At 33.1% G+C, this 16,738-nt stretch overlaps 3 protein-coding genes across 3 annotated transcripts; all 3 read right to left on the bottom strand.

Annotated features, from left to right (window-relative positions):
* Positions 1–1,871: 1,871 nt before the first annotated feature.
* On the bottom strand, positions 1,872–7,590 carry LOC114376411 (branched-chain amino acid aminotransferase 2, chloroplastic-like). The gene is made up of 10 exons (XM_028334510.1): positions 7,378–7,590; positions 7,217–7,308; positions 6,953–7,127; positions 6,547–6,723; positions 6,327–6,458; positions 5,688–5,786; positions 5,155–5,271; positions 4,180–4,275; positions 2,499–2,611; positions 1,872–2,282 (listed from the first exon to the last, which is right to left on the bottom strand). Exons 1-10 carry the CDS (start codon positions 7,498–7,500, stop codon positions 2,168–2,170), a joined length of 1,239 nt encoding a protein of 412 aa, XP_028190311.1. The 5' UTR covers positions 7,501–7,590; the 3' UTR covers positions 1,872–2,167.
* A 648-nt stretch (positions 7,591–8,238) lies between these two features.
* LOC114376412 (protein CROWDED NUCLEI 4-like) lies at positions 8,239–12,708 on the bottom strand. Its single transcript, XM_028334511.1, has 5 exons — positions 12,533–12,708; positions 12,348–12,431; positions 10,402–12,242; positions 9,931–10,286; positions 8,239–8,385 (listed from the first exon to the last, which is right to left on the bottom strand). The coding sequence occupies exons 1-3, from the start codon at positions 12,560–12,562 to the stop codon at positions 11,181–11,183; spliced, it is 1,176 nt and encodes a 391-aa protein (XP_028190312.1). The 5' UTR covers positions 12,563–12,708; the 3' UTR covers positions 8,239–8,385; positions 9,931–10,286; positions 10,402–11,180.
* LOC114376413 (protein CROWDED NUCLEI 4-like) lies at positions 12,708–14,693 on the bottom strand. Its single transcript, XM_028334512.1, has 3 exons — positions 13,622–14,693; positions 13,267–13,520; positions 12,708–12,804 (listed from the first exon to the last, which is right to left on the bottom strand). Exons 1-3 carry the CDS (start codon positions 13,808–13,810, stop codon positions 12,771–12,773), a joined length of 477 nt encoding a protein of 158 aa, XP_028190313.1. The 5' UTR covers positions 13,811–14,693; the 3' UTR covers positions 12,708–12,770.
* Between the last annotated feature and the right edge of the window lie 2,045 nt (positions 14,694–16,738).

The following is a 16,738-nucleotide window of genomic DNA, read 5'->3' as shown; positions in this document are numbered from 1 at the left end:
TGATATCTATGTTTTTCTCAATTTCAACTATACTCAGTCTCCTTAAATTTTCGAATTCAAATATTATGATAAAAAAAATTCGAGGGAAAAAAACTTATTAAAAGTAAAAAATTAAGTTTCTCCATAGAAATTAGTCATCAACAAAAATTAATTAATTGATACTTTATATCATGATAAATAAAAAAAATTGACAATGCTCAAAGTCATGTTAATACTTTATAACAATGCTAATTAGATTAACTCCTTTACTTTATTAGGGACATTCACTTGAGTACGAATTCAAAAACCTTATGCTATGAAGTAAATATCTCACACAAATCATTTCCTATCTCCATTCTCCATCTCAGTTTTTTTTTATATATATAAAAAAAATGTTGCAACAATCCATCTCTGCTATTTTATCAACAACTCTTCTCATTGTTTTTAAATTATTCAAAATAATTTATTCAATTGAGATAATAATTTACTACAATTATGATAATTTTAAGTTACTTCTCAAATGTTTTAAATTTTATTTTTAAGATAAAATCAACTTTTCATTTAATATTTTGTTTACCAAGATTCGAGCTCTAAATTTAATATAAGAAAAGACAAAAAAATACAACTTATAAATAGTATAAAACGAACAAAGGACGTTTAATGAGGTGAAGAGAATGGAGATAAATATGGACCTTTTTATAGAAAGAGTAAAAATAATAATAGATAGGATGAGAAATTTTTTCTTGAAAAACAAATATATTTAGGTGTTGCCAATAGGCTAATATTATTTATCAAGTAATTATTTTAAAAAAATATTATTTGAAGATAAAAATATTTTAAGGGGCCTATAGTAGAGATTTTAGCCGCTTTATTCTAGGACGGACCTTGCTCTCTGCCATACCAAATTCATATGGCCTTAGTCTTTCAGTGTATAAAAAATAAAATAAAGTAAAATCACAACAAATTAATAGAAATAAACTAAAAAGGAAAAGAAAGAACTGAAAATTTATATTTCTCTTAATTTAAGTATTGGGGGGGGGGGGGGTAAGAGGATTAAGTTAAGAATGAAACAATATTACCCTCAGCCACACATTTCAAAAAGTCTCACTTTTTCATCCATTAAAAACAGAAATACGAGTTTCAAATTGGATGATCAATCGACATGTACTATAAATTTCAATTTCAAACCAGCGAAACCATCAGTCTAACACTAATACCAAAATCAAAATCTAGAAGATAAAAAATAAAAAGGAACCCCCCCAGCCCCCCCGAAAAAAAAAAGTGAGAATACTGGATAATCACCATTGCAATTGCACAACCAGAGGGAGAAAAATCCTGGGGACATTGGAGAAGTCTCACCATTTCCACCAGTTGCCAATGATAAAAAAAATTATGCTGCCCTACCAGTGAAGCCTCAGTTCCCTGCCGATAAGAGACAACCTGCCAGGAACTCAAACTGAAAACTCTCATTTGCTCCTTAGATTGTGTAAAAATTCTCGTGGTCAAATTTTCACGTTGTAATAAGTAGGACTTAACAGTTCGTGTTGTGATTAATCGAGCGTAATTTGAATTTAAGAGCACATATAGGTCATCTCAGACTCCACAATGCATGTCTAATTTCGTTCAATTAGTGGTACTATTGACTAACTGTTTTAATTTCGCAACGTGATTAACCATGGGGAATTGAACCATTTGCTAACAAGGAAAGGAATTAACCAAGAAACATTAGCTAAAAATCTTTGGGTAGCTCCGTCAGGGAAACTAAGTTTTCGCGAACTTGTAAAAAGTAAAGAACCCTGCAACATCAATTGAGCATGTGTAGGACTTCAACTCTTCCGCTGGTTTTACCCCTACTTTTCTATTCTCAGACACTTGTGCCATGGCCCTTTTTCTACGTCCACCAAAAATATTGTTAAAAAAACAGGGTACACAATTACCGCATCTACCAGAATTCTATTTTTCAACCAATGAAAAGGTTTACTAATCCACTGGCAACGATTTCTCCAGATAGCAAGAGGCAACCGTATGTACTTGCTATAGTCATTCAATAGCAATAAACACACCATAATACTATCTACAGCATCTAATCATATGATAGCAAAATTTTAAAAGCAACTTCTAGAGCTCGGAAATTTTAAAAGAACATGTGTTCCAGCAAAACATGAACTGCAAACTATTCATGGTGCGCTTATCTCAGCTCAACAGTCCAATTCATCTCATCCTCCGTAAGACCCATCTGTAATCTGGTAAGGACAGTATAAAGTTGCTGTGCAACCACGCCAATACCATCCCCATATGCTACCCTGCAGAAATTAAGAAAAAAAAATCCAAATTCAGTTGGCATCCTGGATACTTTGGTTTAAAGCACGCGGGGGAGGGGGGGGGCGAGGGGATCAATGATGAACATCTGGTCAATTTCATATTTTTCGATACTAAATTATTAGTCTTGCTTTGCTCTCAGTCAACGTATTTGTTAATGTACAAAATGTAAATTGTCTTTCGCAATTACTACAACCTACCTCTTGTCAAGATAAGTAATACTGCCAACAGGTGATACAACCACAGCTGTTCCCGTGCAGAAGACCTCGTCAGCATCTAGCAATTCATCCACTGACACTAATCGCTCCTCAACCTGCACATATTAGATAAACCATGGGAAATGAAGGATAAAACTGTGTAGCTAATGCCAATAGAAACAAGTAAAGAGTAGCGTCGTCTAAAATCCAAATAAAAACCGTAACCTCTACCCTATTAAGCCTTTTCCAGCTGACATCGAGGAAAACTTGGCAAGAATCAATGATTAAGAAACAAATAAGTAGAGAATTAGAGTCAAGCCAAAGCCATTTAGGTGGTCAATGCCTAAACAAAAGGACAAGGAGCACTTTGGTTCCTATATATAAGAACAAGAGAAATATTTAGAATTGTGAAAAGTGTAAACTACAAAGGTATAAAACTTATGAATCACTCTGAAATTATGGGAAAATGTGACTGGGTATAGATTAAGAGAAGATACTGGAATTGAAAAAAATTGGAATTATGTCAATAATGTCTGCAACAAAAGATATTTATCTTCTATGGAGATGGAGGTTGATAGAAAGGTACGAAAGTAAAGAATAATACTTACATAGAGTTTTTATTGACCTGGAAAAAACATATGATTGAGTGCAAGAGAAGTGTTGTGGAATTGAAGACACGGCTAGGGACTATTTTGTAAGGATAGGTTTACACCAAAGTTTAACAATGAATTCCTTGTTTAATCTAAGTCTTGCATTGGATGTGCTTAGTAGGGGCATACAAAAGATTATCCCTAAATGTATACTTTTTGCAGATGGTATAGTTTTGATTGAAGAATCAAGGGAAGAGATTAAATCTAAATTGGCTTTGGAGACAGATATTGGAATCAAAGGATTATCGCTTGAGTTGGAGTAAGACAGTATATGCATGGTAAGGTTAGCGGAAAAAAACAAGAGGAAAATGACTTGGAAGTAAATTTAGGAGAAGTCATACTACATGTTTCTAGGTGTAAGTATCTAGGATCAGTATTACAAAATGATGGAAAAATTAATGAAGATGTCACACATAGGATACAAGCTAGATAGTTAAAATGGTGGAAGACATAAGGGATTGTGATCACAAAGTACCTACCAACTACCAAGCTTAAAGCAAAATTTTATCTTAATGTTATACAACCATCTATATTTTATGGAAATGAATGTTGACCTTTAAAGGGATAAGAAAAAAAAATGAGAATAGCAAAAATATGTTAAGTTGGATGTGTGATCATACAAGAAATAAGACAACACGAGATAATTGTATACAAGGGGATATTGATGTAACATCTATTGAGGAAAATATAACAAAAGATAGATTAAAGTGATTGGACACATGCAGAGGAGAGAAGGCCAATAAAGTCACTAATATAAATAGTAGATTGTGTGTTTTGTATTCCTGTCAAAAGGGGTAGAGGGAAACCAAGGATAATAAGGAAATTATTAAAAGGGACCTCATGGTGAAAGAATTTGGTTTTTAACTGAGATCAATGGCATTGTGTGATCTATATAGCTAACTTCACTTTGTGGGAAAAGGTTGTTTAGTAGTAATTTAGAAAGCATCGCTCAATAAGATATAAAATATCACAATTGTAAGATATCAAACAGAAAATATTGATCAACCATCTCTTTAACTAAACATTTAGAGTACCTGGAACCCTTGGCTTCGAGCAACATCAATTATACTTTTGCGAGTAATGCCAGGTAGGATTGTCCCTTTAATAGCTGGAGTTGAAATAACGTTACCCTGAAAGGACATAGGAATAATGGAAGCATAACGTAGTGAGTTATAATGAAATGGAAAGTGTATTAGTGTTTGAAAACAATGCAAGTTAACTTCAACATGGGGGAGAAGAAAAGACAACACGTGACAAGATCACCTATAAAGGAAATCACTAAATACACAAAAGAGCATCTAGGAAGTTCACACCAAAATTCATGCCAAAGAAAACATGTGACAAGGTCAGATTGAAAACTTCATAGTCATCCAGACAAGAATTATATGAAACTAACAAATTTATTCAGACTAATGTAAAAGAGCCCTTTATTAAAGCCACCAGGCAGATGGTAAGACATGTTAGTTGGATTCTCTGGACAGTGTTATCCAAATAATACTTTTGACCTTGTACCCAGCATGATTTATACAACTTACAATTACAAGTTGTGTTGCAATTCTCATTTCAGAAAGGTGATAAGCAAAAAGAAAGATTTCATAGAGGAGAGGATTTCAGTTGAAAATTTGCAATTTGCAAAGGCACCAACTAGTTGAAGTGAGCATCATGGATCAAGAGGCTACCATTACTGAGTGACACTGATTTTGCAAGTATAGCTAGAATACTACAAATCAGCTGATGGGGCTCACTCAAGAAATTGATGGAAAATTTGCAGGTACACTTAAATGCATGGTGATTCTGATTACTACAAGATATTCATTTTACTATTCCAGCAGGTACTTGTCTGGGTAAATTGTTTTATGTACTTGAGAGAGAAAAGAGGTGGTGGCAACTGGCAAAGAATTCAATGCATGAAAATGTAACAGCCTTACATATTAACAGTGACATATGTGTGTGTAAAGTGTAAACATGATCTTGAATTCAAACTGCTTCATTGAGTATAATATTAATACCTTAACAACAAAAATGTTGCATGAAGAAACCTCCTCCAAATATCTTTTGTGCACACAGTCAAGGTATAAAACATCAGAGTAGCCTTTAGCTTTTGCTTCAGACTGTGCCTTCAGAACCTACAAAGAATAAAGAATAAATGCACATGTGCACACAGAGAAAAAGTCAGTAATTTAAAGAGAGAGAGAGAGAGAGAAAGGTAAAGTATGCCAGTGGCAAGAAATGAGATTTAAGAGAGCAAACAGATAATTTAAGCCAACACTCTGAAATGGCTGCTATAAAGGTCAGTTCAGTCAATAAAAATACAGAAATTGTAAGAGGAAGAAAACTGAAGGCAGTGTAAGAAAACCCTCAGTTTTCTCCTATGTAGTAACTACAAGAAAGCAATTTGGTATTTAGTTACAAATATAAAATGTCAATCTTCAGTTTGAAATTGTTGATGATTTTTAAATTTAAAACAAACAGAGAGAACATGTAGAAACAAGTGACAGTGGACAACAAACAAGAGAGGAGAAGGGTATGCAGTCTGGCTTACTGCAGCATAGTTTCCAATGGTCTTCACACCTCCAGTGCCACCAGGAGTTGCACGATGTAATTCATTTTCCACAATCAAATTGATTGGGGCCAAACCTTCCTGTGGTGACATTGACACTTCGTTATTTTTGAAGGGGTGAAAGTATGTCTAAAATTGCAACAGTAAGAGATACAAAAAGAAACAAGTATGACATGTTATGTTGGAAATAATAATTATTAAGATTTTCCGTTACTAATACAAGTTGTAAAAGTAGAAATAAATCAAGCAACATCAGACAAATTTCATTCAGGTCTTGTTAATAAATCCTACAAAGAAGAAAAAAAGAGGTAACAATCTGGACATCTAGAACACTGCTGCAAGTTTTCTTCATCTTCCTTGTACTACAAATTCAACCCATTCAGTCACATCAACAAAACCTAATAAAATTAAATTTCTATTGATGTTGCATCCCAATTCTCATAATATACAACAAGTCCCAGACTATAAGCCATATTTGAGTAAATCGTTCAAATTTCTCTTACCTATGGGATTTGGATCAAAATTTGTTATTTACATCTGAAAGAAGATAATGAAATTGAAAAACTTGTATAAACAAGAGTAAAGATGCTATCTTTCAATGTAGCAAAATAGATAACTAACCTTGAAGTAGTTCCCAACAGGTGAAACGTATATTAGAAAGGTGTACTCTGGAGCAGGTGCAAGACCAAGTACCGGTCCACTTCCCATTAGCAAAGGTCTAATATACAGGGAACCTTTACCTGCAGGGGGAACCTGAAACCAAATTTCACCTAATCAATCCGATGTGCATTACAATGTCTAAAATGTTTATGGCAATGATGGGACTCTATAGCACCCATACCCAACGTTTGTTTGCTAAAACTGTCTCCTTTACAGCTTCCACAAACTGCTCAACAGTAGGCGATGGCATGCACATCCTCTCTGCACCTATCTGCATCCGCAAACCATTTTCTTCCGGACGGAAGAGGAGTATACTCCCATCTTGTTTCCGATACGCTTTCAAACCCTCAAATAATCCCTACATTTGTAAACCGGAGAAATACAGTCTTCATCATACAAACTTGCAATGCAAATGTTAAGAATAAGGATATTAATACCGATACTAGTTAGATTTCAATTCTAGATCATAACAATGTACTATCAAACACTGTTTCATTGAACATATTCAAATATTAAGCATTGTATTCAGGTCAAAAGCAATTCAACAAACTAAACAATGACAAATTAAGAGCTCAATATGTCTCAACCTGGCCATAGTTTAAAACTCCTGCTGAGGGGTTCAATTCAATGTTACCAAAACGCTGCAGTTCACCTTTGGAGAAGGTTCCACCTCGTGTGCATTTCATGGAATACATATAATCCGTGGGTTGAAGCCCAAAACCAAGGTTGTCCCATTCTATATCAGCTAATTCAATCGTCTCACTGTTACATTGAAATTTCCAAGTCAAAATTACAATTAAACAACGAGAGCATTTATTTAAAATAACAAATAGTAAAATAGAAGAAAGGACCGGTAGGAATCAGAAGACAAAGTGGCAGAAGGCCTGAGAGGAGAAGCGGCTTCCAGAAAATTCTGCGAAATGAGAGGAAACTGCTTGCGAAGCTGCAAAGGGAAAACAGATTAGGCAAGAAAAAAGAAGGTAGTAAGAGAGTGTGCGAGAAAGGAAAAGACCTTGAGAGAAAGAGAAGGCTCGAATAGGAAGGGAGATTGGTGAGAGAGAAGAGAGGAAGAACGTCGAGAGGGGCAGATCGGGTAACTTGGTCGAATGCTTCCGTAGACGGCGCTGCTCTCCATTTCTCTCCGATTCCAATCCAACAACACCCACAAGAACAGCCTACGTACTGCACGTGCCTTCTTTCCTTTACTTACTAACTTGTACTATATTTGTCTCCTCTTTCCTCTCTTGTAGTAAAATAATTAAATACCAATAAATTACTGTTAATGTTATTCATGGAAACTTGTTGGTTTTCAATTCAAAATTATTTTAAATTTGACTGAAAGAGATGAGCCGTCCAAATGCAAAACTGCATCACCCCAATTTTTTATTTATGATTTTTGGAATAGAGCCGGCACAGTCAAATCACTTTTGTGATACCTTGTGACATAGTGTGCTCTATGTTTTAACCTAGGGCGGCTATTGTTTATACCAATGTCTTGCATCATACTACATACTTAATCTAAAATCCACAATATTATATATGCCAATGCCTCACATCATACTACATGCTTATCTATACTCATAAAAGAAAATACATGTTTATAACAAATCTACCAGGGTTGTGTCGTTGGCCAAAGTTTGGACATACTACACTCTATACGAGATTTTAAGTTTAAATTATTTTTAATTGTTTTTTATTCGTAATTAATTATATTTGTTTGAAAATTTGTAATTACCACCTAAATAAGTTTAAGTTCATTTCACATAATATATCCTCTAATATTATGTTTTTTTTTGTTAAAACATGTGTTTTTTTCATATTTAATTTTTAAAAAAATTAATTTATCATTTTATAATTTAAATTTCATTAATAATATTTTTAAAAAATCAATATAAACATAATTAAAAAATAATGCTTTATAAAATTTTATACTCCAAGTTGTTATGATCTCCCCACAGATGCCCTATACTCCAAGCCACCAATCAATCAATCGACTACCTCTCCAAACTCCATTGGTGTCCTGCATTCAAAGAGTAGAATGAACCACTGAAAAAAAAAAAAAGGAGAAAGTAGAATGAACTCAACCATGGTATAGTTAAAAATACATAATTATCGGTAAAGAAAAAGAAACACTCAATATTTCATGAGCAAACATAGATTAATAGAAATGTTTTAGTATTGACCCACCACATACACACATGATACACGTTTTTTACAGCGTTAATTATCATGAGTTTTTTACATAAAAAAATTATCCAAATAATACAACTTAAAAATATTTATTCCAATTATACAAAATATAGTAGCAAGTGAAACAATCGATTTCTTTTAAATTGATTTTTGACTTGTCTATTTTTATTTACAATACTTTAGAAATCAATAGGGGACTGACATGATAATGTGTGTTTTTTTTTCATTACTGGATTTTAATTTTTTTAATTTTGTTTTTGTTTTTTAATTGTTTTTAATTTTTATTATTTATTTTAATTTATCTAAGTCACGTATTCTAAATAAACTTTATTTATTTATTTAAGATTTTTTTGGTCTACTTCAATCTAGATAATTTAGTTTCATTTAAGGATTAATGGTTTTTTTAAATACTATTTCAGACAAATTATATTTTTATAAATTAATATATATATAAATTAGTAAAATAAAAAAAATTAACACAAATTGAAACAAATAAAAAATCAGTTATTTTTTTTAAAAAAATACTTATTTATTGATTATGAATTGTTTTGGTTTGTTTAGACTTTTTGACTCTCTATTTCTTTTTTTAGTTTCGGTATCAAAATATTCTATAGTTTTTATGTAAATAATTTTATGGGTTTGTGGTCACTATTGTTAAGTACTATTATATTTTTGATAAAATTACTATAAAATAAAGATATAAGGAATAAAAATACATTTATTTTTGTATTCTTATTTTTCAAATTATCGATGTTTCATCATTCACTTTTAAAAAGGATTTCAACTTTTTAAAAATGATAAAACAAAAAATATGCAAAAAAAAAATAACAACAACATATACAAAATCAAATTATTTTCATTTCAAACATAAATATAGATAATTAAAAAAAAGAAATAACAAAATAAAAACCAGTTAAGAAAAAACACACAGTTATAATATTATTAAGGTTAATATTTTTTTGGATTATATTATTCAGGTAAATATTTATGTAAAAAATTCTAATTATCATTACCAATCTGCATATTCATTACCTATAGACTATCCATGTTCAGATTGAAACAACACGTGCATAAATATCTGAGTCGAAAGACAGCCTACAAAAGGCAAAAGTTTCCGGGCCTCGTATGGCAGCTAAACTACTAGGTTAACATTGTTCATCAGATAAAATCAGCCCTATAAAATTAAATGAGAAAATAAAAAAGAATAAACCAGAAGAGAGTCCGAATTCTAATGTCAAAATTTATAGATTAGACAGCAGAGTGTAGACTCAAGTGAAAGCAGGTCAAATTAAGCAAATGAATGTAAGATATACCTACAAAAGAATGTATTCATATAAAATGGAAAACAGAAGCAAAAGTGAGTGTAACTCACTACCTAACAATGCTCATCGATCAGGAACTTGTCCACTATTTTCCTCCCATATTTCTTCCGATTTTGCGAAAACGTCGGATCCACAAGGTATATCTATCTCGATAATTTGAGAATTTGATTGATCAATTTTGTTCCCATGAAGATCGCCTTTATCTACAACAATTGTAGGATCACACAAATGATCCGCTGATTCTAGATTGGGGAGACTGATAGCATCAGTCCTCTCAGAAGTCACCTCTGAGACATGCATAACCTTGTCTACCATCACTACACCAGTACCTTCAGTGTTCCCTAGTGCTTAATTTGAAAATATAGACAACTGCTGAACCTTCGATACATTTGCTTGGGTCAGAATCGCACTGAAAATAAAAATCAATAGATAACTTCTATTATCCATAGTGCACCTACATATAAAAATTGCTAACAAACTATATGTTAAATAATAGATAGATATATAGATAACTAGGGTCGTACCTGCTTTTAGTTATCTGGTCTAAAGGATTCTCGATTGGTTGTTCTTCTGATCGCAGTTTCTTTACCTTCCTTGTATCTTGAAGTGGATCTCCAATTCCAAATTTCCCACGGCCTCTTTTCCATTTGCTCACGTACATCCATTCGAAACCAAGGGAACAGGTCTATTCACATCTTTCTTATTTTCAGATTCAAAATCACTTAATCTGTTAATATCTTCGGCTGGAGATGGTACTTCAAGTATTACTTTCGGTTCTCCAAAAGAAAATCTCCTTTGCTCCCTCTCGCCAACATTATTAAGAGATTTTCCATTCGTCAAGTGCTTTTGACCACTGCTATCCACAACCTTTGTCATCATCATGAACGAGTGACTTCTCAGGGGAACGCCTAAAAACTAGTTTTGTGCATCGTTTGATCCATGAGAATCGAACAGGGCTAGAAGGAAGAACAACAGATGAGTTTTGCACAAATGAAGAATCAAACCCATTGCTAATCTTATTAGCATCTATTTTTTGGGGGGAATTTAAATGATCATCATGCTTAAGAGTCCGCTGGTTCAATTTTTTCTTCATAGAGATTTTTTGTTGGTTAGACTCCATATCAGAATTAAGCAATTCGGTCAGAGCAATATCATCAGAGACAATTTTAAGATCCTTCACTTTTTTCAATTCTTCAGTCTGAGCATGAATTTCAATTCTATCAGCATGCAACAGTTCTCTCTGATTTTGGAGCTTATCCCTTTGAACCTTGAGTTCCTCAATGCACTTATTTAGCTCAGCCCATTACTTATTTCTCTGTTCGCAGTCCGAACTTATCTCTGGTCGTTCAACTTCAAGTCTTCTCATTTCAAAGGAAACCTGTTTGTACTCTTTTGCTACTTTTTCCTTAAGAGCATTAATATATTCTAGTTGATTGTTCTTTTCTTCTTCAAAAGATTTTTCTCTTTCCTTCAAATAACTTTCTATTTCTTCACGCCTCTTGTCAATAAGGATATTCATATTCCTGTTCTGCATCTCAACGTCCCTCAAGAAATTTGCACGCTCTTGCTGCATCTTGCCAAACCAGTCATCATGTTCATGTGCCATCTTGTTCATGAACTCTTCTCGTTCACAGGTTAGCGACTCCAAGTCTCGTTTGTACTGATCACGCATATTCTCTTTCTCTTGTCTTAGCTTGTCACGCTCCTTCTTAATGAAAGCCGAAACTGCCTTTTTTTCCTCTGCTATGTATTCTGCTTCTTTCCGCAGCTCTTCTTTCTTTTCATCAAGAAGCTCCCACTGAGCTTCAAACTTTGCTTTCTCTGCTTCCAGCTTATCTGCCTCCGCTACTATCTCCAACTTTTGAGATCGTACAACATCAATTTCTTCCTTTAGTTTCACTTCCAAAACTGACAAGTCATTTGTTTCACTTTTCAAGGCTTCGTGTCTCTCCTTCGCATTGTCAAATTGCCTTAAATTATTTTCCAATGAAACCAAAGACATCTGTACATCTAACTTTGTTTTGTTTATCTCTTCTTTATCCTTTTGCAAAAGAACTTTATTTAACTCTAATTCCTTTTCAGAAGCTCTCAGGCTTTGATCTTTTTCTTTAAGCGCACTTGACATATCCACCAAATCCTTCTCCTTCTCACCCAGTGTCCTTGACAGAATTTCCAACTCATGCTCCCTTTCCTGGAGTTTCTCCTCTCGTTGTGTAAGATCTACTTCCTTCAATTCCCAAGCCCATCTCTTCATCTCAATTTCATTCTCAACCAATTTGAGCTGAATTTGTAGTTCAGCTTCAAAATTAGTCTTTCTTGCTCCAAGTTCAGCTTCCTGAACAGCTTTAACTTTCTGAGTTTCATCCTACATGTTCTATCAAACAAAATTAAAGAAACAATAACATAAATAATAACTTGACAGGTTGAAATGTAGAGAAAATAGAGAGAGAGAGAGAGAGAGAGAACATACAGATTCTCGACTAGCAAGTTTCACTTGCAAATCAAGCAATTCCTGTTCTTTCTTGTTCAGCTCAGATTCCCGTTTACTTAGTGCCTGTATTCACAAAATGTAAATGCACGTAAACAAGGAAAAGTTAGAAAAATACTTATTACTAGGTTAATCTTTGACCCAGCTGAGAATTTTGTAAAACAAACCTCCTCTCTTATTGTTAGGGTGGCCTCCATCAACTTCAAATTGGTTTTCTCATCACAAAGGGCTCCGTGTTCCTTATTAGTATTTGTTTTTGTGTCCTCCAACTCTTTTTGAAGACTATCTAATTCCTGAGATCTACTAAAAAGGTGGGGTCCTCTCTCTGGCTGAGCAACGCTTGTGATTGTAGTAACCTTTCATGTTCTTGCTGCAAACTTTCTTGCCTTTCAGAAATGGATTACCTCACGAATTATCTCCTTCTCTTTTTTTATCACAACTGAGAGTATTTGAAACAGGTCAACTTAATTTCTAAACAAATATCAATCTATCAAAATATCACAGCAATGCAGGTGGATTATGATCGCACATACAGAATATGAAACTGCAAAGTAACACCTAGTGTGTTGCTTAAGTGTGGTATGGCAGCATCAACTGTTAACTGCATCAGGTATAATTTTGTAATGATTTCAAATGATGAGAAAATATATTAAGTAATAAAGGTTCAACCATGTAGCCCACGGCAAAAACAAAATGCAGTCCAACAAACTTTTTTTCTTGACGTGTAGCATAACCTCATCTTTAGCATTCCGTGTATAAAGCAATGCACGGTATTCTCCAAAGAAATATTTCTAAACAGCAAAATGCAAAGGCAAGTAGCTGAATCCGTAACATGTCCAAGATAACATAAAAGAAATTGGGAGATATTGAACATGTAAATTGTAGTCATACAAACACATACTCTGATTTGAAAGATTTGATTTGCCGCCTGAGTTCATCTTCACGAGCTTCAACATCCCGAAGCTTCCTGTCTGCAACACTATAATATCCACAAGCTTCTGCCTGAAAGGATTCCGCAGCACGCAGCTTTGCCTCAGCCTCAGTAGATTTTTTCTGCGCTTCATCTATCAATTGGTGTGCTTCAGAAACTTTACTCTCAGCTGAAACCTTTGTTTCAGCACATTCAGTACGCATCTCATGCAAGGCCTTCTCAAGCTATAGAAATACAAAAAATACCCAAGCTATAGTAAATACACAAACATTTAGGAAGAAAGGGCCAATTTATACGAAATCAAAACTGTATACAACAAGCTTACACTAGCTATGCACGCTTCATTGATTCCTATTGCCATCTTCAAGCTTTCTTCCCGTTTCCTTGCTTCAATTAATGCAGATAAATTCATGGCCGAATCATGCTTATGCATAAACTCAGATGAATCAATCGAAGCCTTAACTTGCTCATACTTGAAAGCCAATAGCTTTCTCTCGAAGATGAGGCAGCCCATATGATGTAGTTGATCATATATCTATGCATAATACAGGTTAGTCACTTATATACCCTATTTTGGTCAACTTGGGATCTCCAACACACCACCTAAATTCCCTTGTCTCATTAACAACAATGTGCAATTCACTGATTAGCCATTACTAGTTATAAAGTCCAACAAATTTACGTTATAAATAACACGCCATTACTTCCCAAAACCACATTTAGGATTCTTTGGCATGATAACTGCTCATATACGTCTACCAAGTACAACCCCCAGAATGTTGAAACTGTTTTAGGCATAAAACATAAAGAAAAGCGTGTAATAATGGAATTTGCCTCTGCATGCATAAGAATGACTACAGCATTTTATCCAATCACAATTCACAGCCTTACCAAACACTAATCCATTTGCTACTAGTTTCAAGGCACGAAGACCATCCATTAAACCTATAATAATCAACAAGTAGAACTGAAATGACAGGCACAGACCGATACTGCACCACCGCGGAAAGAAGATTTGGCGTTAAATGCACCTAAGATTCTAAGGGCATATTATGAGGAGAACATAAAAGGCAGATAGATAAATCTGAGCTTGAAGGCAACAAGCGCAGCCTTATCTTTGCGCTGAATGGAATTATCATCGAAGGCAGGTTGTTTAAGACGCTTCCATGGATCTCTCGAAGCAAGTGTTGCGGAATCAGGAGTTATAGGAGTCGCCATCGCCGATCACCGGCACCGTCTCACTTATTGTTTTGCTTCTTTCAACTCTGTTAACACTTTCTCCCTCCCAGCCAAAAGTACGAACACGTGTTACACGTTTTTGTTAAGACTTTGGAGTTTGGACCCCTCACCACTTCTGGATGTGGATCCTCTCCTGCACCATTGTCTCTGTCCCTCTCCAGCCAGCTTATTTTGAGCCCTTGGATCTTTATTGATGTATAGGATTACACAAGGAGATTTTACTGTGATTGGACGGACTATTTCATATAAGTTTAAATTACTATTATAATAAATATTTACTTTTTATAATTTAAATTTTTAATTAAAAATATTTTAAACGTATAAACTATATTTTAGGTTTATATTTTTATACAAAATTATTTTTAAGTATTAACAAATTTATTTAAAAATATATCAAAACTTAATTTAGAAATAAAAATATATACAACTTAAAAGAGATAATCTTTTTTAAAGAAAATTAACTGTATGGATAGAGAAAAAAAGAAAGTTGTCTAAGTATTTTTTTAGATCATAGATATTTTTTTTTGCTAAAAACATTAATTTTGTCTGTCGAATAGAACAATAATAATCAGACAAAAATTTTAACTATTTAATGTAATTATATACTTAAAATTTGAATATGTGATCATTAGTTAAGTTTAAATAATTTTTTTTCATTTATTCATGTATTTGGTGATGTAGTTTGAGTAGTCTTTAAAATGATTGAGAATTATTTTTTGGGATAATTGTTAAATCAAATTAAATTTAAAATTATAACTAAGAATAATAAATTAAAAAACTTATTGTATGAAAACATTTTTAGGATTTGTAGGGACTATTATTGAATGAAAGAGGTTTTAGGATTTCTTATTGTATGAAAACATTTTTCTTAACAACTTATTTCTTTTTATTTATCTTTCATGTCTTTATTTCTAATTGAATTTTAAATAATTTGTCGATAAATTGAAATGATATTGTATTACAATATTGTAAATTTAAAATATAATTTATATGTTTAAAAATATTTATTTCTAATAAATTTAATTATAATATAATTTATATATTTAAAAGTATCTATTTATTATAATACTAATTATAAAAGTTAAGCATATGTTAATGAATAATAATCTAAAATTCTATTAGTAAAGTGTTCCAAGCACGTTACAGTATTTTACAAAAAAAAAAAAGCACGCTATAATAATACTTTGGCTATTTGCCTTTTGAATATGACTTTAATATAGCTTTTAATCCCATCCGTTCATATTAATCCAAGGGTTTAAAAGGGTGCAGGAGAGGGCTGGAGACGCTGACTGCAGGAGAGGATCCGCTTCCCCACCGCTTTTACCCCATTTCTCGGTCCTCTCCAAACGTAACGGTCTCGCCCTCTCAGTCTCAACTAAATTAACTTTAAAAAGTTCACAGCTTGTGTTTGATACAAATTTCATCCTGTACCATTTTTATTTCCAGCTTGTGTTGAGGCGGGTTTTCATCAATAAAAGTTTATCTTTGAATATAAAAAAAAAACTTTAGGTAACAAAATTACACATATTTTAAATTAAATGCACCAAAATTGCATCCAAACCTCTTATTTATTACAACTTCTTCCACAATACCTGAAAAACAAAGTTAATTGAACTTCCCCTTCACCATAATTTCAGAACAGAGTATGCAATAGAATTCAGATTGAAAATAATTGAATGCCATGGCTACGGGTCTGCTCCCAAATGATGAAGATTTATCTTGTCTCTTATATATCATCCTCTCCATCCTGAGTCCTGACCCACTTTTGTTGAACAACGCACGAAGAAAATGGAGTCATTAATTATTATTGTGGGGTACCCAACAGGGGTGATATATATGTAACCTAAAAATATGTAAATAGTTGCGGTTCCTCCCCCTCTTCCCAAACTAGTGTTGCATATTCTCACAATTATTTTATTACAAAATATGTGAGGAAACCTATAGAAATTTAAAACCCAAAAATAGATATATTAGTCTGGGACAAATTAAAAAGACCAAAAAAGCTACTCTCTATTTAAATTCCCAATACTCATACATATTAATTCTTTAATAATACTTCAAAAGCAATTGTGTTAGCTTAATGAAAATTGTAGAGCATTATATTTTGATACATGTCTTTCTTGTTTTTGCTGCCTACCGTTTTTATGCATAAATATATGAAAAACATAAACTTAATTACTTAAACTTTTCATATAGTTTTTTT

The sequence above is a fragment of the Glycine soja genome, chromosome 11 (assembly GCF_004193775.1).
Source record: "Glycine soja cultivar W05 chromosome 11, ASM419377v2, whole genome shotgun sequence".
Classification (NCBI taxonomy): Eukaryota; Viridiplantae; Streptophyta; class Magnoliopsida; order Fabales; family Fabaceae; genus Glycine; species Glycine soja.
The sequence above is the reverse complement of the archived record's forward strand: the minus strand, read 5'-3'. Positions and strand labels throughout refer to the sequence as shown.